Below are 25,690 nucleotides of genomic sequence, written 5' to 3'. Positions count from 1 at the left end.
CGCTGTCATTTTTGTATTTATTTAAGAATGCCACATGAAGGAATATGTACTTTTAAAAAAATTATTATTAGATCAAAAATCATGTTACAGGATTCTCTTACAGGAGCTTTAGAAAGTTTTAATACAGATTGGTTGTTGTTGGGTTTTTTGGGGGCAATTTTTCCCCACCTTGTAAAATTGAATAAATACAGAAGTAAAAAAAACACAAGCAACTCTTTTCCTATCAGAGCACAAAGAAGCAGACCAACAGGAAAACGTGGGGGGTTTTTTTCCCCTGCATCTGAAATCTTCAAGGAGACGAACCAAAAAAAGGACATTATTTGGAACATTGGTCTAAACTAGAAAAACAGTTGCAGCCTTTATAATTAAGGCACTCACTGTGGAATCCAGTGCTATGCGAATTAAAGGCCATTTATCTAAAAGAACAGTCCAGCTCTGCCCTTCTCCTTACTGTGCCCCTGTTCCCTATCTGCTCTGGAGGAGATTTGGAGGGCATTTGCAAGGATTGGAGGTAGGGTGAGGACAGAACTCCCTCTATTCCAGTTGTATTGATAGAAAAGTGTTTCCAGCCTTGAAACTGTCTAAGGAATGTGCAGGCTACTTTGTTATTTTATGTTACATTTTTGCAAGGAAATTTCACTTGTTCACAGTAACACCCAGGGATCTAAGGCAGAAAAGATTCTCTGGCACTGCTTAAAACAAACCAAGGACATGAGAATCCTACCACGGAGGATTCACCCAGATCCACACACAAGGGCAAATATGTTTTCTGCTGCAAACTGCCATGAAAAGCACCTTACTGGCGGGGAAAAAAAAAAGCAGTTTTCTGCAGGACACGTATGGATTGTGTGTTTCCAGTACTGGATGGGGCCTAGCACCTTGGAAGGATCCACATACAAAAAAAAAAAAAAGATTAAAAAGACAAGTTTTCCAGTTTCACAATGTGCTTGTCATATAGGACAGGGTAAGAATAGAAGCCTACATTCAGTTTGTGCCTAAAGCCTTAATATTTCAAAAGTGGGGGGGGGGAGAAAAGATCTGGTCCCATATTTGCTCTTTGCAGAATGTGAAAGAAAGAAAAAAGAAAAGTGGGTTTAGAAAAAAAAAGAAGCTGCCAATCCAAACATGACTGTCAGGTTTTCTTGACCTTCAACGTCTGGGTGCTTTCCCCACAGATTTTATATGCTGCCCAGTTCACAGAGGGTTTGATCCAGCGTTCGGTGCAGAGTCAAATTCTCTTCTTTCGCTAGGGCAACTTTTTCTGGTGAGAATGGGAAAAAAAATATTAAGAAAAAAAAAACAATTTCAAAAGAATAGGACTGGTTCTGAATTCACATTCCAATTCATGTTCCAATTTTAGTTGCCTCTGTTTCAAAACAGCCATGTTCCTTCCATTACATCTTTTCCCTCGATCTTAATGTTATTCTTGTTCCTGATACATTCATCCCAAAGGACCAGCTGAAGGAGAAAAACCTGTTCTGGGATGGTGAGATTTAAGTAAGAAACACCCAGGAAGTCTGACATCCAGAGGAGCAAAAGTACCACAACCCTTTATTACAGGAACTGAATTAGTGAAAGATTTAAAGAGTTCAGCAAGTCACAGTTGTCAGTTGTAACACTGGTCAAAGGTCATCAAAGCCCAACCCACTGCTCAAAGGAGGAATTAGCTGGAGATAGTTTTTATACCCCAAAAAGGAAAACTCCAGACTGAATTTCCCACAAAATGGCCTGATTTCATTGGGTTAGGGTGATTTCCAGATTCAAATGGAAAAATTGACATTTTTATTTTCAGGAGAATTACATAAATAATCTCCAACTCTGTACTGTTCCATTGAATCTGTGTTCAAACTGAATCTGTGTTCAAGCTGATTCAGTGTTCAAGTGAAACAGACTATCATTTTATACAGGAAACAAGGAACAAATGCCTTGTACTTCATAAACGGCAAATGAGAAAAGATTCCTGAAATATATATATATATTTAATCAAAGTGCAATTTTTACAGGAAAAGACTTGTGAAAGCACACAGAGAAAAAGGAAGCAGAAGCTGCTTAAGCAGAAACACCCAGCAGGACAGAAAGCTCCATTGTATTTATCTACTACAAGGAAGTCATATCATTGAGTGCGTGGTCCAATTCCTCACTGATGGCCTTGTATTTCAACTTTTGAGCATACAGCTCATCTGCAGGGCAAAGTGTGGCGAGAGAGGCAGGATGAAATGCCGAAGTAACAGGCGCATAGACAAGTTCAGAGATGTTGCCAGAGCAAGGAGAGATGGAAGAGAAAGGGAAAGAAATGAATGTTAAAACACAGAAATGCAAGATGAATATGAATATGAAAATGAAAACTTCAGCAACAGAAAGTTGAGAATTTTGGAAAGATTAAACATTCAATTTTCAGAGAGTGAAGAACATTTTAAATCTGAGCTGCTTACACTAGCCTGTCATAATCACCCTGGATATGTCTGGACAACAAAGAAGGTTGTTTTCAAGCATAAAACATTTCCAAGTAATCAAATTAGGATATTTCAAATTTGGGACAGCTGTTTTGACCTCAGAAGGTTCTTTGCCTTCAAAACAATTATAATTCAAAACATTTTGCATTCCCCTATTCAGTATTATATATATGCTACTTTGAGTTCTTAGATCTTTCATTAAATTATTACAGTAATCATTTTTTTAAAAAAATTCAAAAGCTAGGCAAATTGCAAAGAATGATCTTTGCTCACCTGAAGACCAACTGATCAAATTCACGATGAAGATGAGAAATGTTTAATTTTAGTTATTCTTATCCTCAGGTGCTGTACTGAGCGAGACTGCCCTAAAACACTCTAGGGCAGGAAAAAGCTTTCTAGAGCAACCTTGGCAAATTTAAGACTTGTGGACTTCAACTCCCAGAGTTGAATTCTGGGAGTAGAAGTCCACAAATCTTAAACTTGCCAAGGTTGGAGACCTCTGTTCTAGAGGCCAATTCACGGAAATGTAATGATGCAGTGTCCCGTTAAAAGTTTTCCACCCCAAACTTCAAAAGCTTTATCCCATACCTTCCAAATCATCAATGGACTTTTCCAGTTTAGCAACTGTTCTCTCTGCAAACTCAGCTCGTGTTTCAGCCTAAAAACAGAGATTACAGCAATGAAAAGGTTGCACTAGGTTGTGATCAGATGTCATTTTTCCTCCTCCCGACTCTAAGCCAACACGATCACTGGCTTCACTCACCTCCTTCAGCTTGTCAGTCAGAAGTTTGATTTCCTCTTCATACTTGTCCTCTTTTTCAGAATACTATGAAAACAAGGTTAACATCCATTATTTTGTTTGTAAGAGGAGAGAGGGAGAATTGCAGAAAAAAAGGAACTGAAACCATCTCATTTCTTAATTATTTATATACTGGACTTCCTGTAGGACAGGGGTGTCAAATTTGATTTCATTGAGGGCCACAAGAGCCTTGATAGTACAGTGGTCTACGCACCCTGTTATTAACACAGCTGCCTGCAATTAACTGCTGGTTCGAATCTCTCCAAGGCTCAAGGTTGACTCAGCCTTCCATCCTTTCTAAGGTAGGTGAAATGAGGACCCAGTTTGTGGGGGCAATAAGCTGACTTTGTATAAATATACAAAAGTATGAAGACTATTGCTTAACACATTGTAAGCCGCCCTGACTCTCCGGAGAAGGGCGGCATATAAATCAAATTAAATTAAAAATTAAATTAAAAAAACAAAAAAAACACATCAGGGTTGTGTCTGACCTCGGGGGGTATGGCCAGCCTGATGTCACTCGTGTTGGGGGTGCCTGTGGTAGCCGGAGTGCTCTGACAGTGAAAATAGGCACCCAAGCTCCATTTTTGGTTGCAACAGCCTCCTGCGACCCTCTGCCAGTGGAAAAAAAGGCTCGGGAGGCCACTCACACCCTTGAACTCAGTTTTCTCTGACAGAGGGCTGCAGAAGTCCATCGCGGCCAAAAACGGAGTTCACGAGGAGCTCACCGCGGGCCAGTCCTTTGCTGTTTCCAGGGGGCCGGATCCAGCCTGCGGGCCTTGAGTTTGACATTCCTGCTCTAAGATGAAGTACAGGGACACCAACTCCCTGGACTTATGACTTATGACCATTTCGCAACTTATGACCATTGCAGCATGCCCATGGTCAGTGGGGAAGCCCCATTCCCTTAACAACGATGTTACTAACTTAATAAATGCAGCGATTCACTTAACAACTGTGACAAGAAAGGTCATAAAATGAGGCAAAATTCATTTAACAAATGTCTCGTTTAGCAATATAAATTTTGGGCTCAATTTTTGTCTGCGGTCCCTAAAAGCAAACACTGACTTGATCCAGCATAATCAGTGTCCCATAATACAGTCCTGCTACTTCCTAGGACAAGACTGACACAACTCTAGCAGGTGAGATTTTTTTGTTAAAGTGCATTCCCCTGGGTTTAGAGATGCTATCCAGCTCTAAGAAGAGCTCATAATACATACAATACTCTCTTCTCTAACTGTACCTCCACCAGTCCACGGGAACAAGAGGCAGTGATCTAGTGAGCTTTCATGGCTGACCCTTGATTTCAATCTGATTCAGCACTCAAACCTCTATAGGTGGCTTCCACTAAACCTCCAAGTATGCCGCCCTTCTCCGGAGACCCTTGTATATTTTATACAAAGTCAGCTTATTGCCCCCACAAACTGGGTCCTCAATTTACCTACCTTAGAAAGGATGGAAGGCTGAGTCAACCTTGAGCCTGGCAAGAGTCGAACTTACTTTAATTGCAGACAGCTGGTGTTAAATTACAGTGCCTTGTCTGCAGAGCTATCCAGGCTCCTTTATCCCTGCTGTTTTATTACCCTGAAGTGATGAGCTTCAAGTCAATGGCCTGTTGATGTATTTTGCAATAGATGAACATCCATTACATGGTATTTAATATTTTTATATGTCTACTCATTTACTAGCATATGGAACTCCCTTAAAAGAAATCAGATTGCACTAAAGGCTAATCAATTGTACCATCAAGTTGGTGTCAACCTTTAGTGACACCAACTAAACAACAAAGCAGCTACCACAAAGAAGAGGGGGGCAACTTTTCTCCAAAGCACCCGAGGGCAGGACAAGAAGCAATGAATGGAAACTAATAATGGAAAGAAGCAACCTAGAACTAAGGAGAAATTTCCTGACAGTTAGAACAATTCATCAGTGGAACAACTTGCCTCCAGAAGTTGTGAATGCTCCAACACTGGAGGTTTTTAAGAAGAAATTGGAAACCATTTGTCTGAAATGGTATAGGGTTTCCTGCCTGAGCAGAGGGTTGGACTAGAAGACCTCCAAGGTCCCTTCCAACTGTTATTTTGTTATTCTGACCACATACCATATTTTCCTGAAAATAAGACTTATCCCGAAAAGAAGCCCTGCTTAAGGCCTGCACAGCCGGTCCATTCTGTTTGGTTGTTTGTGGTGCTGTGGCTGTGAGGCGAGGCAGAGGGGTGTATGCACCCTGCAATAGCTTATACAATACCTCAGAGCCCCCACAGCCAGGCCATCCATGCCCCAACACCTGACTTGCCTTGTAGCGGCAGAGACGGCAGCCCCGTCCAGCAGGACCTCGCGTGGCCACCAGCCCACTTCTTCCGCTTGCTCACCAGCTGCAAAGGAGCAGGAGGCTGAATGATATACTGGAGCTGCAGCTGCAAGGCATTGGGGTGTGAATGTCCTGGCTGTGGGGGCCCTAAGGTAAGCCAGTGCAGGGCACATGGGGCAGCTCCACCTCACACTTTGCAGCAAGCAAGCAAGCAAAAGAAGTGGGCCTCCCATGTTTAGTTAGTTTAGTTTAGTTTATTATATTTATACTCTTAAAGTACCTGGGGGAAAAAAATAAGACATCCCCAAAAAATAAACCCTAGTGCTTATTTTGGAGCCGAAAAGGAAATAAGACCGGGTCTTATTTTCAGGGAAACACAGTAGCTGAATTTTCTTCATGATTTCTATCCCTAACCTAGTTTTCATTCTTCAATGGTGCATCCATCACCATATTAACGGAGTCCATTCACCTTGCTTCACCTTCTTAATAGGTCTGAGCAGACAAGATAAAACCCCAGGCTACTAAACTGGAATATAAAGGAAAAGGAAATCACCCCAATGGTTCATAATCAGAGCAGAGGCCTATCCACCCCATCTATACTTGAACCTTTAAAAAAACCCGGAAACCCAATTCCTGACTCTTAAAAGTTTAGGAACCACCAACCTTCTCTGATTGAGCTTCAAGGGACTTCAGGTTGTTGGTGACATTTTTGAGTTCTTCCTCCAGGTCACTGCATTTCCTACACAAAGCAAAAGAAATCACCCACTTTCAGCTTCCGGTCTTCTATTCTTTAAATGAAAACATCACTGCCCTCAGAATTCTTAAGAACCTCTTTACTGACCCATTGTTTCACCTATTTTGTAATTTATTTCTATCCAGCATTCTTACATGTAAACATCTCAAGAAGACAACTCATAATGAAAACATAAAACATTTTCAAAATATGAAGCGTGAGGAAAATTAAAACCATTCCCTTAAAGCAGCAAAACTCCCATTCCCAGTTCTGAGGGAAAAGATGAGATTTCAGCATGCATTAAAAGAAGACCTGTTCTCAGAGGTTAAGGATTATCCTAAATGTAAGAGCTGTGGTGGCACAGTGGTTAGAATACAGTACTGCAGGCTGACTCTGCCCACAGTCTGGAGTTTGATCCTAATGGGACTCAGTCTTCCATCCTTCCGAGGTCAGTAAAAACCCAGATTGTTGGGGGCAATAAGCTGACTCTGTAAACTGCTTAGAGAGGGCTATAAAGTACTGTGAAGTCTAAGTGCTATTACTATTATCTAAACTCAGTCCGGATTGGAATGTTTTGGGAATAGAATCAAACCCAGTCATTCTGATAGGAAAATGGAAGAGGGCGATCTCTCTGCAACCCTTGACACCATGACACCATTAAACATGAGGACCTCCTGAATTGGGCCTTTAAGGCTGTAATGAGAGACATCATGATAGTGATTTTGCTCTTAAAAAGTCAGTTTCAGTACTCAGCACTGGGGGAACTGTGTTTGGTGTCTTAAGCATTTAATAATTATACTGCAAAGTACTGTAAGTCTGCAGTACAGTTTCACACCTATATAAAACAGCTGGTACATTATTAGGGGATTTGAAGCCAGGAGATACTGGAATGTAATCTGCTCATCTGGTGATTGACACACCGCCTGTTGAAAGTTCTTCTCCTCCAGTGATCTTCACAGGGTGGAAGGTATGACTGCCTTTCTCTGTGGTATCCCTACTTTATAGAAGTCTCTACCAAGGAAATACATCCAGCCCTCCCCTTGTGAGTACTCCTTAAGGAAGTCAAAGCTGTATTGTTTCAAGAATCCTTTATCTCCTACTGATCTTGTATGGAGGTGTTCATTTTGTATAATTAATTTGGGAGATTATTATGATTTTTTTCCCCTACTGCTGCATGCCACCAGAGTTCTTCAGAAATGGGGGCAGGGATGGGCTGCTGGGGGTTCGCAGTAGTTTGGGAGAACCTCTAGCTAAGATTCTGTGCAGTTTAAAGAACCCGCAAATCCCATTCCTGGCTGGCCCCACCCACCCCACCCCTCTCTTCCCCTCAGTCCCCATGCGGCCTGTTTTGGATACACTTAAGTGCAGGACACGTGCGGAGGCTCGGGGAGGGCAAAAAACAGGCCTACCGGAAGTTTGGGAAGACTGGAAATGGGCCTGGGGAGGCCGTTTTTGCCCTCCCGGAGGCTCAAAGAAAGCCTCCGAAGCCTGGGGAGGGCATAAATGCCCCCCCTCGCTGTGGTGCAGGAGGCCGTCTAGGCCACGCCCACCATGGCCACGCCCACCCAGCAACCAGGCAGAGAACCCCTTACTTAAATTTTTGAAGCCCACCCCTGAATGGGTGGGTTAGAAGTGCAGAGAGAAAGAGAGAGATGCTGATAACGTAAAACTCAAGACTCTCTGGTATAGTTACACACATCCAAGACCATCCTCACACACCATAGGTGGCTAGATGAGGGAACAACAAGCTGAAGAACAACCAAGTAAACCTATAGTTCCAAGAGAGACGACTCTCAAGTCTGGCAATGTTCTGAATAGAGCTCAAATAGAGCATATAGGCAGCTGAGAGGCACAATCAGCTTGTGCCCAACAGCCTTCATTATTAGCTTCAATGCTCCACATGAAGTTTCCCTTGAAAAGTGGCCCAGAAATTACAGCAAGTGCAAAGTGCCTAGAGAACACGGGTTGGGAAAGATGATTCTGGATGCCCTCAAGCACTTTTTAGAAGTTACTCTGCAGGTAACTAATGAGTTTCTTGCTTTAATCAGATTTCTGACAAGCAATGATCAACTCACAGTTCAGACACCTCAGCTCGTTCTTCAGCTCTTTCCAGTTCTCCCTCCAGAATGACAAGTTTACGGGCAACCTGGAGAAAGTTTTAAAAAAAAAATCACTGTGTGCCCCAAACAATATAGTTCCAACATAAAGTATCTATTACGGTCAACATCTGCACTCCAAAAATAGTACTTAAAACTGGTACTTAAATAAAATTGGCACGTCCAGCTGCAGTGATGAAACTCTGATCACCTTGATATTTTCTCAGTGATTCTGTTTGGTTAGGTAAAGGTAAAGGTTCCCCCGCACATGTGTGCTAATCGTTTCCACTCTAGAGGGCGGTGCTCATCTCCGTTTCTAAGCCAGGGAGCCAGCACTGTCCGAAGATGTATCTGTGGTCATGTGGCCGGCATGACTAAGCGCCAAAGGCACAATGGAGCGCTTTTACCTTCCCACCAAAGTGGTCCCTATTTTTCTACTTGCATTTTTTACATGCTTTCAAACTGCTAGGTTGGCAGAAGCTGGGGCAAGTAACGGGAGCTCCCTCCATTATGCGGAGCTAGGGATTCGAACCGCTGAACTGCCGACCTTCTGACTGACAAGCTCAGCGTCTTAGCTGCTGAGCCACCGCGTTCCTGTTTGGTTACTGAGTCACAAATAATGTTTCTATCAGGGCTGTTCCTATGCGTTAACTTGAAATGTTAAGTTCTAAATTTGCAACATAGACTGGAGCACATTCCAAATAGAACATGCAAATCAGGGCTCCCGAGAAGCGCAGGAATTCAATCAAAATAAAATTAAGATTCAGGGCATCATTGAAACTCACCAGGTTCATTATAACTACCTTTGCAACCACAGCTCAGGCTCTTGGGAAACTACCTAATCCCCGCCCACTTTGTGACTTGTCTAGCCAAGTTTTATCTCTTACTCCAGATCTTTCGAGCAGAGCAAGGATTTCCCAGACATGCTGCCAGAGGCAGTTTTAAACTTTAGGAATTAAGCCCAAGGCCTCCTGCAGGGAAAAAAAAAAATCCAGGAGCTTCACCTCTGGGCTGTAATTCCACCAAAATAGGCTAGGAGACATGGGGTAACAAATGACATTTTGAGTTTGCAGCCTTTTCCTCGTTTCTTTAGGGCAACTGCGCTTGCCAGCTTTCAAATAAGCTCAAACTGTCAGAATGTCCCGCAGCATGACAGGTGCCCTGGAACATGTCCCTGCCCCAAACTGTTCCCAGATGTTCCCCTCCCTCTCAGGATAGCTGCCTCACCTCCTCATATTTGCGGTCAGCTTCTTCAGCAATGTGCTTGGCTTCCTTCAGCTGCATCTCTTGAATCTCCATTTTCTCCTCGTCCTTCATAGCTCTGTTTTCAATGACCTTCATACCTCTGTGGAAGCAGCCAAAAGAATACTTTTAAACCCTCTGGGAAAGTTGTCTACAGATGTTATATATGTCTTGGTGGGATCCATATTTGGAGTGTCTATCAAGATCAATAAGGCAGCAGAGTCCTGCATGGACAGCAATTTTCACATCTGTTCAACAACTGGAAAAAAGTGACCGATCTTGCTGTGCAAAGTATATTTCATAATTACGTGTATAATAGAACTTAATCCTGGCTAGTCGGTCCACACTGCAAATCTTCTAGGAATGGGTTCCTGAATCTCTACATCCCTCTATGCTGTATCATTATATGTTGTTGGTATTTTTTAGACTTTTCTATTTAAATAAGTATTGATGTGCATAATGCTTCTGCCATCTACTGTTGTGCTCATTTGTCTTTATATTTATATGGTACTTTTTATGGCTATGTATAAATCAACTTAATGTTTACTTTGAATTCTAGCAGTTGAAGTTCACATTTCCTGCTTGAGCAGGGGGTTGGACTAGAAGACCTCCAAGCTCCCTTCCAACTCTGTTATTCTTTTACATACCAGTACAGCTAAACATCAGGAAAAGTGTAGTAGAGCAATAAATTTTACAATAATCACTAAGAGCAGCTTATGTTTTTTCCTTAGTATCCTTTTAAACACAAAGCAATTTATAGCAGTAATATTATTTCTTGGGATTGTATTTCATAGTTTTTTCACTCATCAACTGACAGTAAAATATTTGCTCAACAAAACATGATAAGGCTGTTGGTTTGCGCTCCAAGCTTGGCAACTTGGTTGCAAACATTTTGTCACCATTCGAGGAGACATCGTCAGTGTGTTTTGAGTTGTGCTCATCTTTCAGAACACAATTCTTTAGACAAGCACAACTCAAACACACTGACGATGTCTCTTTGAATAGTGATGAAACATTTGCAACCAAATTGCCAAGCTCAGCCTAACTACCAATCTGAGCTACTAATATTCAAACACATTTCAAAACATGATTATTACAATTCTAGTGGCTGTTAATATATAGTCACTGTTGTGATATAATCTTTAGGTATGTTTTTTTATTTTTTCCAAAAACAAAATGAAAAGGGACCAGAACTTTGTTTATCTGTCTTTCTGCCAGCAAGTTATCTGTCTGAAAACGGAGTAGAACAGGATTAAATTTGGAGTTGGGAGAAGAAGCTGGCAAATGGAAGGCTAAATCTGAAAATTAGATAGGTCAGGCTAGGGTCCTCAATGATTTTTCCCAATGCATCTCAATGAGAAAGGCAAGAGGATAGAGTTTAGGATTGTTGTCACTTGCTCCATTGTAAGCCCTTCCTATCACATTACCTAGAGAATGTATACAAACCAAATTGTGTTTCCCAATGCACCCATACAGATTAACAGGTACACCACAGAATAAAAGGAAAGACTTCAAAGAGCCATAGTCAGCATGCTTTCCTTATGTTGTTAATAATTCTTGTAGCTGTATTATTAAAGCACCGTTTTACGACCTCAGCAATTTAAAAATCTGTGGAACTTTAACTCCTGCTTGCTGGAGAATTCTGGGAGTTGAAGTCCAGCCATATTAAAGATGCTGAAGTTGAGAAATACTTTAGTAGAAGGTATCAGTGGCTAATCTCCTGCAATCTATATGGTAGAGCAGGGGTCTCCAATCTTGGCACCTTTAAGACTTGAGGACTTCAACTCCCAGAATTCAAAGCTGGCTGAGGAATTCTGGGAGTTGAAGTCCACAAGTCTTAAAGTTGACAAGATTGGAGACCCCTGCGGTAGAGGGCCATATCTGAGGGACCACCTTTCTCTAAAGACATTTACCTTTTCTACCAGGGCAGTTAAAGTGGGCATGCTCCTAGCCCCTTCCCCTAAATATTGTCCTCTAATGGAAGTTAGGAAGTGTGACATTTCAGGGACAGTCCCTGCCCTACCAAACATCTTTCCCCCTGAAGTTCAGGAGGGCTCTGCCCTCTTAGACTTTTGTAAAGCTTTGAAGACCTGGCTTTCCCTCTCAAGTGCTGGGAGATGATTGAATAATGGCACAGTAGAAGGTTGACTTGGTGCCAGGTTTTCATTGTTTTTATCCATTTAGTTTTATAGTTTTAATATGATTTTATATGTTGTTTTATCTTTTTACTGGAAGCCGCCCAGAGTTGGTTAGAATACGGCCAGCTGCATAAATGTTTTAAATAAACAAACTTCCTAGGCTTGTGAAAACTTCTGAAAAATTCTTAAACAAGGTACATTGCAGGCAGTCCTCAATTTATGACTACAATTGAGCCAGGGGTTAAATCCAGCATTCTGGAGAACCGGTAGCAGAAATTTTGAGTAGCTCGGAGAACTGGCAAATACCACCTCTGGCTGGCCCCAGAGTGGGGTGGGAATGGAGATTTTGCAATATTCTTCCCCTGGAGTGGGGTGGGAATGGAGATTTTGCAGTATCCTTCCCCTGCCACACCACCAAGCCACGCCTACCAAGCCACACCAAGCCACGCCCACAGAACCGGTAATAAAAATTTTTTGGATTTCACCACTGAATTGAGCCCAACATTTATGTCGCTAAACGAGACAGCTCTTAAGTGGATTTTTACACTATTTTACAAACTTTCTTTTCACAGATGTTAAGTGAATCACTGCAGTTAAGTTAGTAACACAGTGGTTGAATGAAACTGGATTCCCCATTGTCAGAAAATCCCAAAAGGGGATCACATGATCCCGGGACACTGCAACCATCATAAATACGAGTGTAGTTGCCAAGCATCTGAATTTTGATCACGTTGATCATGGGGATCCTGCAATGGTAATAACTGTGAAAAACAGTCACAAGACACTTTTTCGGTGCCGTTGTAATTTCAAATGGTCACTAAATGAACTGTTGTAAGTTGAAGACTACCTGTGCCACCGAATGTGCGCAAAACTCTTCCATCCCCAATCAATATCCGAAAGCACTGAGAACAATCATCAAAGAAAGCCACATGAACTGAACAGTGTAAAAACTTTTGTTCTTGTTCATTCCTCAGTTTTCTTGTCAGGACTTGTCAGGCTTTTCTTTCTTTCTTTCTTTTTTTAAAGATGTTTTAGCTGACTCTCTTTAAGACCAAGAATACAGATATGCTAAACCAGGAGCAAAGCTGATCGTGTAGCTGATTAAGGTAGCTTAGTATACAAATGTCTCTAGCTCTGATTTCCTTTTACAAGGAAGTAATTCTCGGATCATTTTATGAAGCTGCCTTATTGTTAAAGTCACTTTTATTAGGCCACTCTGGATCCTTTGAACTTCCAGGAACACATTATCTTCTTCATTTAGCCCGCATATTATTATTATTTTTACTATTTAAAGCTAAAGTAGACCACATTTTCATGGTACACATTTTTCTCATGGCTTTGAAGGCAATGGTCAACAGGACTGTCAGTCTCAAAATTAATGCTTTTCCTAGACTTTCAGGAAACGAACATTCTGATATTTAAATTTTGGGGAGATATTACACGGCTGATAATTAGCAATTTGTCACTAAATTCTAACAGGGCAGAGTATTTGGGGGCCACATGCAAAATTAAACTCATGGATGGTCAATCTGTACTTTAAGCCTCATAGTAAGAGAAAGCAAAACAGGCTAACAGAGCCAGGGATGGAAATGACCAGAGGTCTGTCTTCATCCATGTAACTTTTTTCTTCCATTCAATCATGTCTGATTCTCAAAGATTGCAAGGAGAAGTCCCTACACTTTTCTTGGCAAGGTTCTTCAGAAGTGGTTCGCCATTGCCTCCATCGTAGGGCAGAGGGAAGTGACTGGCCCAAGATCATCCAGTTGGCTTTGAGCCTAAGGCAGGACTAGAATTCACTGTCTCCTGGTTTCTAAGCCTTGTGCCTTAAGCATTACACCAAACTTGCTCTCAATCTGACTCTAAATCAAGGGGGGAAAGTTGTAAAATGAATGACCTGATCCTGAACGTGTCAAGACACAACTAACTTTATACTGTTTACCACAGTAGTCTTTGTCTCTTATTTTTACAGAAAATTTGTAGGAAGGCTGGGAGCACACATGGGCAATATATACGTCCTCAACGTACGACAACGGAGCCCAAAATTTATGTTGCTAAGTGGGAGATTTGTTGAGTTGTGCCCCATTTTTCCGACTTTTCTCGCCCCATTTGTTAAGTGAATCCCTGCAGGTCTTACATTAGCAACACGGTTGCTAAGTGAATCTGGTTTCCTCCTTGACTTTTGCTTGTCAGAAAGTCACAAAAGGGGGAATCACACGATTCCGGGACACGGTGATCGTCATAAATGTGAGTCGGTTTGTCAAACACCCGAATGTAAATCACGTGACCGTGGGAAATGCTGCAATGGATGTAAGTGTGAAAAATGGTCCTAAGTTGAACATTTTTCACCGTTGTAACTTTGGTCACTTAATGAACTCTTGTAAGTGGAGGACTACCTGTATATTCCATTGATTATATGAACTTTAAATTCATGGTCCTTTACTGAAATAAGGCAGCGCTGATCTCAACTGGTTATCTAAAGCAGGAGTCTCCAACCTTGGCAACTTTAAACCTGGCGGACTTCAACTCCCAGAATTCCCCAGCCAGCTTTGCTGGCTGGGGAATTCTGGGAGTTGAAGTCCGCCAGGCTTAAAGTTGCCAAGATTGGAGACCCCTGATCTAAAGTAGTCAGAATGAGGACCAAGATTTTTAGAACCTGGGATTGACAAAAGAATTAGCTGTACTCTCAACTGGAAGAGCTGCTGCCAAAGACCAGACTAAGCACTTCCTCAGCCATTCAGCCCAGATCCGCCTTTAGATACCTCTCGCTCTCGTCAGCTGCTTTCTCTGCCTCCTCCAGTTTTTGCAGAGCTGTGGCCAGGCGCTCTTGGGCGCGATCCAACTCTTCTTCCACCAGCTGGATCCGGCGATTGAGAGCAGCCACCTCTCCTTCAGCCTGGATGAGAGAGAGGGAGAAAAATCCTCAATGACTCAAAGGATATTTAGAAACCTCAGCGAAGGGAACTGAAGTGACATAAAACTGCACATAAAAAAGAAAAAAAAAAACCCTTTAGGGAAAAAAATTATTGCCAGCCTCCCCACCCCTCTCGAAATTCAACTTCTGAAAGACTCTTGAAGGCCTCCTGAGAGCAACTCCTGGGCAGACTCAACACTCAAAGAGGGTTAAAAGCCAAGTCCTACCTTGCAGGCTCAGAAAGAATCATGTAATGGACGTTGAAAGAGGAGAAGGACAGCAGTTTCAGAGAAGGAGAGGAAGATCTTTTTTTTTTCCCCTTCCTGGAGTATAAGCTCAGTCTACATAAAAGTCCACCGGATCTGGCCCAATGTCCCAACTGGAGATCAAGGAACCGGCAAAGAGGCTGGAGAAGAGCCCCCTCTCCAATAAGCCACTATGGAACCGAAAAAGTTAAGACTGGATCAGACGAAGATGAAGAAGGGAAGAGGCAGGTGGGCGGAGGGAAGGACCCACAGTAGAGATTGTTAGCTTGGTGGGGTGCTTGTTTGTTTGTTTCTTTTCCATTAGCTGGGCTTCCTACAGTTTTGGAAAGAGGGAAGGTGAGAGAGGAAAAAGGAACAGACCACATTGGAAAGCATCTCCAGGCATGCTGTCCAAGTCCTTGTCTTCGGAGGCCCCCCCAAAATCCGTCGGCACTTAAGGCCCCCCCTCCCCATATCCGAGATAGCGATGGAAGGGAAACAGGAGGAGGAGGGGGAGGCGGGGCAGATCTGGGTGCGCTCGGACCATTCATTGCAAGCCGAGAGAGCTTCCTTTTTTTTTTCTTTTTCCTTTTTTTTTTTTTTTTTAATTCCCCGGCCAGGCGAACTCTTGAATTAATTTTAGCGGGAGCCGGGGAATCCAAGCCAGGGAGACGCTGCTTCCTGCCGCTCGGGCCGCCCCGCCTCGCCGGCCGAGATCTGGGGTGCAAAACGCCGGAGGAAGGCTAGGGAAGAGAGAACGGTAGCCGAAGCGCTGTGGGGAGCAGACCCCGCGATGCAGGAGAAAAGGGGGGAAGAAAAGAGACGGCGGTGCCGCCCTGGCAGACGTGGAAGGCAAAGCGGTAGCCGGGCTGGCTCCACCCTCGCCCGCCCGTCCTCCAGCCTTGCCTTATACGGGCAAAAGGCATATCAGGCGGCGGCGGCGGTCTGGGATGTGGGAAGAGAGGAGGAAGGCAGGCGAGGAAGCGGAGGAGAGGCAAGAGCGCGGGGGGGGAGCGGGGGGGGGGAGGCCGCCCCGAGCCTTTTCCCCCGCCGTCGATGCTCACTTTCTCGCGCAGCTCCCGCTCCTGATCGCGCTGGCGTTGCAAGACTTGGGCGCGGTCTTCGGCCTCGTCGGCTTCTTGCTGCAGCGCCTGGATCTTGCGCTTCACCGCCTCCAGCGATCCTGTAGTGGCTGCCATCCTAGCGGCGGCGGCGGGGACGGGGGCTGCTCGGAGTGGGATCCCGGTGCCAAAGAAGGGCGACTGCGAGAGAGCTACACGTGGGCCCCGCGGTGGCAGCGGCGGCGGCGGCAAGGATGCGGCTCCGGTGCTGGCGGGAGGAAAGCAGCCGGGGAGGGGTTTTGACGTCAGCACCGCTGGAGGGCGGGGCCGTGACGTGGCCACCGCTGGCCCAGCCAAAACGAGCCCTTTCGGGAGCGCGAGGTGGGGCTTGAGGGGCGGGAAGGGCGGGCTGGCTGGGCGGCTCCTGGCATCCTTTGTTGGGCCGATGGTTTTGGCGAGGCTCCCGTCTCCCAAACGTCTGCTGAGTGGCAGCGAGAAAGGCGGTTCAGGGTTGCCCCACCTGGAAGTGCTGGGAGGGACTCCGGGCCGGCTGGGAATTTGGGGAGTTAGGAGAGCTTGGAGGCGGAGGGCGCTTTGTCTGCCTCCGCGCCGTCAAGTCTGGCGGGAGTTCCCGCTCTCAGCCGGTGCCTCGTTCAAGAAAAAGAAAACCGAGTTTCTGCACCAACCCAGGGCGCGTTCAGACGTTCCAACTCTCTTCTGATGGGCGGATACGATAAGATCAGGGAACTCTGTGGGGGTCGAACTAACTCCAGACAAGATTTCTCCCAAGCAAGGCCTGGTGTGCTCGGTAACACGCGGGGTACGATGCCTAGGGATCATCAAATCAAGATCAACCCAGTTTGGGGGATCAAAATCCACCTGGAAAGGCAGCCATTGCTTGTGTTAGCATAACCTGCTTCAACTGGTTCCTTTGAATACACAGTCTACTCAAGCATAAATCAACAAAATAGGCTAGATGTTAATAACATGTTAAATGGCAAAAGAAAGGAAGCTTAGCGGGCGCACAAATACGCCTACTAGGACTTTTATGCCAACTGGTTAAGCCCTAATTGGAAGCGGTCGAGCTGGCTCTGAGATCACCTTCCTAAATTCCTTAAATCTCACAACGCATGGACAGACTCAATAGTTTCAATTGGGAAATTTAGCACCGTAGACCAAGCTAAATCCACAGATGTTAGGAAAATCCAGGAAGTTTTGGCATTCAGACAAATTAATTAACCATCACATAAACTACATTTACACACTACACAAAATAAACAATACGAAAGTTAAGGAAACCAAAAGACCGGAATACATTCTCTTCCGCAGCCAACACCCGGATAAGCAGGGATTAACACCAAGCAAACATCAAGCAGAAAATAATATGTTAATCAAGAAACTACCAAGTAGCAAACCACACCCTCACCAATATTAGGGCAAGCTACTTTGTATAAATAGGAAACTCTGCACTCCCTTACATGGATGAGGTTACCTTGTTGGGTAAAGAAACACCTGCAGGCAAATAACCAGAGAGCCCAAAGACGCCACTGTTCAACCCTCAGCTGCAAATGTTCTCTTCTAATGGCATCTTCCTTTTGTCCCTCACTTAGTGGCTCTATGCTCCTGTATTGAGGGAGTGTTCACCTCTTAAGTTACTCATAAAGATTGGGTCAGTATATCCTGGTCAAAAAAGCAATTGTGGATTTTTCTCCCCCAAATACAGAGCCTTCAAAGGGGCTTCCTTGGCCTGCTTTGTGTGACTAGAAAAAGTGAGAGGGTGGGACCAAGGCAGGGACCCTTGTGTAGCAAGGAGGAGCAGACCACCTCCCACAGACTCAGTGTGGCTAAACAGATTTTTCCGCTTTGGTCTAATGCAGGGGTCCCCAACGGGTGGGTTCTACTTTTTTTTTTTTTTAATTTGATTTATATGCCTCCCTTCTCCGGAGACTCAGGGCGGTTTACAATGCGTTAAGCAATAGCCTTCATACTTTTGTATATTTTTACAAAGTCAGCTTATTGCTCCCACAAACTGGGTCCTCAATTTACCTACCTTAGAAAGGATGGAAGGCTGAGTCAACCTTGAGCCTGGCAAGATTCGAACTTACTAATTGCAGACAACTGGAGTTAAATTACAATGCATTAGTCTGCTGAGCTATCCAGGCTCCTACTTACCCTTACTACTGGTTCGCAATGGGATCGCGTGTGCACCAAGCTTCTGCTCATGCACAGAAGCTTTTGCGCATGTGCAGATCGTCTATGACAACATTCGGGTGGGCGGAGGCTGCGCCCGGTTTTACTACCAGTTCGCAAGAACCGGTCCAAACCGGGGGCAACCCACCACTGGTCCCCAACCCCAGGGCCATGGCCCACTACCTGGCTGTGATCCTTTCAGAACCCGGCCACGGAAGTGGCAGACGAATGTGAATGTGCACACATCCCCACTTGCTCAAGCAGCAGGCGACCTCGTACGTGTGCACTTGCCCGCTGCACACATAGGACCATCCCAGTGGTGGGATTCAAATAATTTAACAACCGGTTCTCTGCCCTAATGATTTCTTCCAACAATCAGTTCACCAAACTGCTCAGAAAGTTAACAGCCGGTTCTCCCGAAGTGGTGCGAACTGGCTGAATCCCACCACTGGACCATCCCCTCTTCCCCCCTCCCCCGCCGGTCTGCAAAGCTGAAAAGGTTGGGGAATTCTGGTCTAGTAGTTAAGGCACCAGGCTAGAAAGTGGGAAACTAAGTTCTAGTTCTGCCTTAGCCATGAAATCCAGCTGGGTGACTTTGGGCCAGTTTCTTTCTTTCTTTTTCTTTTCTTCTTCTTTTTCTTTTTTTCTCTTTCTTTCTTTCTTTCTTTCTTTCTCTTTCTTTCTCTCTCCCTCCCTCTCTCCCTCCCTCTCACTCTCTTGCTCTTGCTCTCGTTCTCTCTCCACCTCACCTCACAGGGTTGTGCAGAGCTTCGGTGGTGCAGCGGACTAAAGTGCTGTTAAGTGCTAGCAATTAGCTGCCAGCTGCCTGCAATTAGTGCAAGTTTGAATCTCACCAGGCTCAAGGTTGACTCAGCCTTCCATCCTTTCGAGGTAGATAAATTGAGGACCCGGATTGTGGGGGCAATAGCCGACTTTGTATAAAACAACACCACTTAGGGGGGGCCGAAAGCCCTAATAAGCAGGTATATACAAAAAAGTATGCAGGCTATTGCTATAATGCATTGTAAGCCGCCCTGAGTCTACGGAGAAGGGCGGCATATAAATTGGACTAATAAATAAATAAATGAATTGTGGAGAAAATATGAGGAGGAAGGTTGTGTTGGATAAGTTTGACATCTTGAGTTATTTGTAAAATTAATAAAGGCAGATTGCAAATAAATGTTTTGTAGAAAACATGGAATAAAGAGGCAGCCTTCAGCTCAGACTGAATAAGTTTTAGGAGAAAGCAGGAAGCAACTTTTACTTCCCAATTATTGTAACTGGCTGGGTTTTTCTACACAGAAGTTTCTGCTATCAGGAAAAAAAATCCCTCTTCCTCTTTTCCTCCCTATCTTTTCTTCCTTCCAGGTTCTTTCTTTACAATGTGTGCCAAAGGCAGGGATCATTTGGCTCCTACGATTCTTGAAACAGTTCCAAGAACCTTTAGACTGAGGAGGAAAGTGCAAATACTTTAAAGCAAGAGTTAAGCTCACAGATTACAGCTTCAGTTTCTGTGGCCAAGGACCAAACTGGACAAGGCAGCAACACTATGGAGAAGCTGGAACTTGTTTCCTCTCCATGCTAAAACTTTCCAGTAGTTCATACATCAGTTTTGATTGTTCGGCTCCAAATGGTAAGAGGTCACACTTTCAGGGTTTTTTCCCTGTAAAATTTCAACTGCATTTGCAAGGAGTTGCAAAAAGAAGCAGCTTAGAAAAGAATATTTGTATCTCAAAGTTGAATTGTAGATGTCCTTAGTACTCTCTGAGCTTAGCTCTTTTCTTGAATTACCAAACTAGGTAACATCATCAGTGCAGCAAACTCAGAAAGCACCAAAGAGAACCTCCCCTCCACAAGAAGAAGCTTGGAAGCGACCACCATTTGGTTATATGTGTTTTGAAATGAATTGGGACAATAAAGCTTTTTAGGGTATGGATCTTAGAAGGATAGTGCATGAATGTATTAGTTTCCTTGTTTTTGAAATGAAGTGCTTGCACATCAACAGTGGGAAGAATTAGGAGGTCTTGGTGCACTCTGAGCTTAGAGATGGTTCAATTATTTGACTACCGGGGTCTGCAACCTTAAAAACTCAAAAGAGCCATTTGGACCCATTTCCCACAGAAAAGAAAACACAGGGAGCCTCAAAACCTGGGTGGGTGTGGCCAACTCAATGTCACTCATTCCCACCCAGTCACATGACACGCACACCAGCAACACCTACCCAGGTTTTGTGGCTTCCAGTGTTTTCTGTGGGAAACAGGTCTCTCTCTCTCCCTCCCCCTCCCTCCCTCTTTCTCCCCCCCTCCCCCCTCATCTCATCTCATCTGATCTCTCATCTCTCTCAGGGCAGGCGAGGAGTGATTGGAAGGGGAGGGTGAGGGGTATTGCCAGCCAGTGGTGGGTTCAGCCAATAGGGAGCCACAGCAGGGGAACGAAAGAGCCGCATGTGGCTCCAGAGCCATGGGTTGCTGACACCTGGACTAGGCAACATTATCAATATGACCGAGTATGGGTAAGGAAATGTCTGCAAGCAAACAACCAAGCTCAGAGTGCACCAAACACTCCACGGCTCAACCCTGAGTTATACTCTCTTCTATTGGAAGTGGGGAATGTATACACTTCTGCAGCTAATGCTAATATGCTGTACCAATAATATGCTCTGGCTGATGCAGTTCTGGTCCAGTTCAATTTCCTATAATTTCCCTTCTCTCTGCCTTGTTGGAGCATTAACAATGTCTTCCTTAAGTAACCCTCAAGTTTTGGGAGAATTACTGCTACATACTCATTCAACGATCACTCATTCTGTAACCAAAGTAACAGTGGCACCGAATGAGGGATATTTACGACAGATCCTCATAGTTTTGATCATCCCTGCGATCATGTGGTCATGATTTGGGTGCTTGGTGACTGGCTCGCAATTATGACGTCACTATATCTCGCAGCTATGGGACTCCCATCTGCAACTTTCACTGACAGCATCTGACAAGGAAAGTCGATGGGGAAGCCAGCTGGAGGTAGCAAAGGGCTTTATAATTTGTTTAACAACAGCAACCAGAATTGCTGCCGGTATGCAGCATGGTCACATGATGCCATGCTTTACAATCATATCACTTAGTGACGGGTTACCATTGTTAAGCAAGGACTACCTGTGTTCTGGCTTCACTATACAAGTATCTTACAGTTTGCATTATGGAAATAGTAATAGTTGCCACCTATTATTAAATTGTTGTTGATACAATAAGGTCCAAATTCTTGGAAGCTTCAGAGTTTATCCATTGTCACCTAGCCATGTCTTCTACCTCATTGAGTCCCCCAAATCTCTTTTTCCCAAAATCCCTTCTCAGAAACCCCCATGAAGAGTCTATACTTACATCTGTAGCTTTCTTTTCAGCTTGCTCCAATTTCTCCTGGGCATCCTTGAGAGCTTCAGAGTACTTATCCAGCTCATCTTCTGTTCCTTTCAACTTCTTCTGCAAAGCCATCAGCTCATCCTCCATCTACCCAGAGATCAAAGTTAGCCATTAAGACAACATTTCTCAAATTTCTAACATCATGCTGGCTGGGGAATTCTGGGAATTATATCAGGGGTGAAATTCAGCAGGTTTTGACAGGTTCTGGAGACCCGGTTGCGGACATTTTGAGCAGTTCGGAGAACCGGCAAATACCATCTCTGGCTGGCCCCAGAGTGGGGTGGGAATGGAGATTTTGCAATATCCTTCCTCCAGAAGTGGGGAGGGAATGGGGATTTTGCAGTATCCTTCCCTGGAGTGGGGTGGGAATGGAGATTTTGCAATATCATTCTCCCATAAGTATTTATTTATTTATTTATTTATTTATTTATTTATTTATTTATTTATTTATTATTTATTTATTAAATTTATATACCGCCCTACTCCTGAAGGACTCAGGGCGGTGAACAGCCAAAAGATAAAATACACAGTGAGGAGGGAATGGGGATTTTGCAATATCCTTCCTCCAGAAGTGGGGAGGGAATGGGATTTTGCAGTATCCTTCCCCTGCCACACCCACCAAGCCACACCACGCCCACCAAGCCACGCCCACAGAACCAGTAGTAAAAAAAATTAGATTTCACCACTGAATTTCATACACACACACACACACACACACACACACACACACACACACACACTCAATGCTTTGTTTTTGCTTTGGGTCTATTAACATTCATTTATTGATAGTGATCTTTTTGCATGTGTGAATATTATTTCTCTTCAACAGTAAGCCTGATATGTATTGGGCAAATTATGCCTCTCCATGAAAATTAATACACAGTTACATGGGAGAAAGATACGTTTCAGGTGCAATCTATAAGGTATCTTCTTACTTTTGCTTGTCATCGCTTCTAAAATAACAAATTTCTTTCCAATTCTGACCCCAGGATACCCCTTTTGCTCAGCCCCTTCAATAGAAGACTTCCAAACATCTTGAAAGAGCTAGCAAAATGAAAACTGTGTTTCTATAATAGCCATCAGCTTCCCTTTGGCAATTGAAGAAATATTACAGATGATGATTTTGATGTCGGGTTCATTTATTAAGCTAGATCGTAATGTAGTTCAGTTTAGGGTTAGTATAGTGTGTGAACCCAGCCACTGTTGTTTGTTGAACAATCCATAATTATCTGGTTTGCAGACAGTGCTAACCAGCAGATGAATTCACATTCTACTAAGACAAAATCAAACTACAGTATAGCTTAATATTATTAGCAGTTGCATACACATACATTCGTACATGCTAATCCAAATCCAAGTAAATGACATCATAGCTAGATTGATTTGGATTATCATATTGTATGCATAATCCCATGTATTTATGCTATATGTAAATGATTTGTATGGCTGAGACTAGGTTCACCCATTGCATTAACCCCTAACCTGCTTGTGCCCTAGGATCTTGCACGAAATCAGCTATTTTTGGAGTGTAAACCATGGTGAGCCTATTTAAGCGTGGTTTATTTTGTAGGCCATAGTTAATCAAACAATAGCTTCATTAGCTCAAAGTGAGACTTGATTTGGCTACTTACAGGGTCATTTTTTCCAAGCCGTTCCTTTAGAATGAGCGGCCAAAATATGCTCCTTTCTTATCTTAATGGCACTCGCTCTCCTTCCACTTTCCCATATAAATCCATATTGCTTCCTGAAAGCAGCTATTTATATCACGCTGAGCACGCTCTGAGTGTCAGTTTGTCCCTCTACTGAAGAGAATTTCTGTTATCTAGTGACTGGCTGGTGATAATGTGTCAGGCTGTTCCTTGGCTTCTGAGCGCTGGGAAAGAATGCTTTGTCCTCCATCTTCTGATAGGCTAGGAAAATTTGACCCTACATGCAAAGAAGTACCCCTCACTGAACCAGTTCAGGTTTGGGGCTGATGCCATACTCAAAATGCTACTTAAATGCTCTATATTTTAGTCAGGTTTATTTAGGAGACTTCAGATTCTGTTCTAGAAATTTGTCCAGTCCCTCCTTTTCCCAAGACTGCTCCAGCGATGAAGAAGAAAGCAAAGTGGACACTGGGCACCCTAAAGATACATCACACTTTTTCAAAAGTTCTCAAACAATGAAGCACATTAATAGCTAAGCTCATACATTGCTCTAAGCCAGGGGTCTCCAACCTTGGCAACTTTAAGACTTGTGGATTCCAACTCCCAGAATTCCTCAGCCAGCTTCTGGAAGTTGAAGTCCACAAGTCTTAAAGTTGCCAAGGTTGGAGACCCCTGCTCTAAGCCATAATTCAAGGTTTGTGAGTAAGCCAGAATGGCTAAGATATAGACTAAGTGACACATACTTAGTGTCAAATGTGACACATACTAAGTGACACATACTAAGTGACAAATCATGGTGTTCAGCCCACAAGCCAGAATGAAACAAATGACATCATCTGTTTATGCAATAGGTGAAGTTCTCATTGCCAAAATCAGAAAATGGGAAATGGAAGAACATCTGAAGCCTATTCTTGGACTTGGAAATATTCAATTCCTACACAGTGGAGCCTGTATCTGTATGCTGTTCATAGGAATAATTTTGTGAGAAGTGGTTTGCCTGGCCTGAACCCATTTGGGCCAGCTGTATCCATTTGAATAGGACAACATATATCAGGTCTGAATCCATGTCCAGTTCTGTAAATTTACAGCAGTTCATTTGGCTCAAGAAGCTACACGGAGCTGATAGCTGGAACAGTCGAAACATCCATCAGGAGTTGAGAAGGAAGCAACGGCTTCATCCTAGCAACATTTTAGTTGCGTTGTAGAGGGAAAGTAACACAGCCCCCACCAGCCATGCCAGAGTCCTGGCCCCAAAGGTCAACATTAAACCCAGATAACGAGCAATCTGTGCTCTCCCTCTGTTACAGAAGTTACAAATAAGCACTTCTTAATCCTCCTTCCATCGTATCAGCCATGACCTCATCCATCCTCACAGAAAATATGAGACAGCTGTTCAGTGTCCCTTCAGTCCTTTCAAACAGTTTGTTTAGGAAAACTGAGGGCAGGGTAGGCAGAGTAAATGGGATGTTTCAGAATAATTCCCTGTTCTAGAGGAAATACGTTATACCTAAAAATGAAAAATTGTAACAGTGTTTGTCTAATTACCAAGAACAATCTGGTATTGATGAACACGAGGGATGACTTTATCTCCGCCTTAAACTTCCTGAGGGTGTGCAGCACTCCCCCACACATTTATCTGAGAGTAAGCCCCACTTATAAAGGGAAATCTGCGTCCCCTCAGCCTTGAGTCTCTAACATGGAAATGACACAATTGAACAAGCCCTGCTTTTGAATAATAACAGACTTGGAAGGGACCTTGGAGTTCTTCTAATCTAGTCCAACCCTTACTCAAGCAGGAAGCCCCATACCATGTCAGACAAATAGTTGTCCAATCTCTTCTTAAACACCTCTAATATTGGAGCACTCACAACTTCTGAAGGCAAGTTGTTCCACTGGTTAATTGTTCTCACTGTCAGGAAATTTTTCCTTAGTTCTAGGTTGCTTTTCTCCTTGATTAATGTCCATCCATTGCTTCTTGTTCTGCTTAGAGGTGTTTTGGAGAATAGGTTGACCCCCCCCTTCTTTGTGGCAGCCCCTTAGATATTGGAAGACAGCTAACATGTCACCCCCGAGTCCTTCTTTGCATTAAACTACCCAAATGGAAAAGCTCTATAAGGAAGACCCAAGTATTTACTCCAGCAATTGTACCACAACCAATACATACAACTCTGGCCACACCTAGCACATTCAAAAAGCACGCACAAATACCCTGCAAACAATGCACACTCGTCCACATCACACCCAGACCCTTCACCTGCTTGCACTTGTCCTCAGCTGCTTTCTTGTCCGCCTCAGCCTGTTCCGCTCGGTCAATGGCATTCTCCTTGTCCAGTTTCAGCATCTGCATCTTCTTCTTGATGGCTTCCATCTTTGCGGTTTGGAGTAAAGGTGGCTTCAGGTGCTTTTTATGTAGAAGAGAGAAGGTGAAGGCTAGCCTTCAGTTGGAGGCTGC

General features: G+C 43.8%; 1 protein-coding gene across 4 annotated transcripts; it reads right to left on the bottom strand.

Annotated features, from left to right (window-relative positions):
* Positions 1 to 25,690, bottom strand: TPM4 (tropomyosin 4). Of its 4 annotated transcripts, none has more exons than XM_034437539.3 (9): positions 25,493 to 25,690; positions 21,551 to 21,676; positions 14,532 to 14,665; positions 9,620 to 9,737; positions 8,372 to 8,442; positions 6,227 to 6,302; positions 3,217 to 3,279; positions 3,042 to 3,111; positions 1 to 1,261 (listed from the first exon to the last, which is right to left on the bottom strand). In XM_034437539.3, exons 1-9 carry the CDS (start codon positions 25,604 to 25,606, stop codon positions 1,179 to 1,181), a joined length of 855 nt encoding a protein of 284 aa, XP_034293430.1. In that variant the 5' UTR covers positions 25,607 to 25,690; the 3' UTR covers positions 1 to 1,178. The 4 variants fall into 4 exon arrangements, with proteins under 4 accessions (XP_034293430.1, XP_034293432.1, XP_034293431.1 ...); XM_034437538.3 differs by lacking the exon at positions 1 to 1,261 and adding an exon at positions 1,958 to 2,180; XM_034437541.3 differs by lacking the exons at positions 21,551 to 21,676; positions 25,493 to 25,690 and adding an exon at positions 15,993 to 16,550.

Source organism: Pantherophis guttatus, chromosome 1 (assembly GCF_059756535.1).
Source record: "Pantherophis guttatus breed Tessera chromosome 1, ASM5975653v1, whole genome shotgun sequence".
Taxonomy (NCBI): Eukaryota; Metazoa; Chordata; class Lepidosauria; order Squamata; family Colubridae; genus Pantherophis; species Pantherophis guttatus.
Note: the sequence above shows the minus strand (reverse complement) of the source record. Positions and strands in the feature narration are given on the sequence as shown.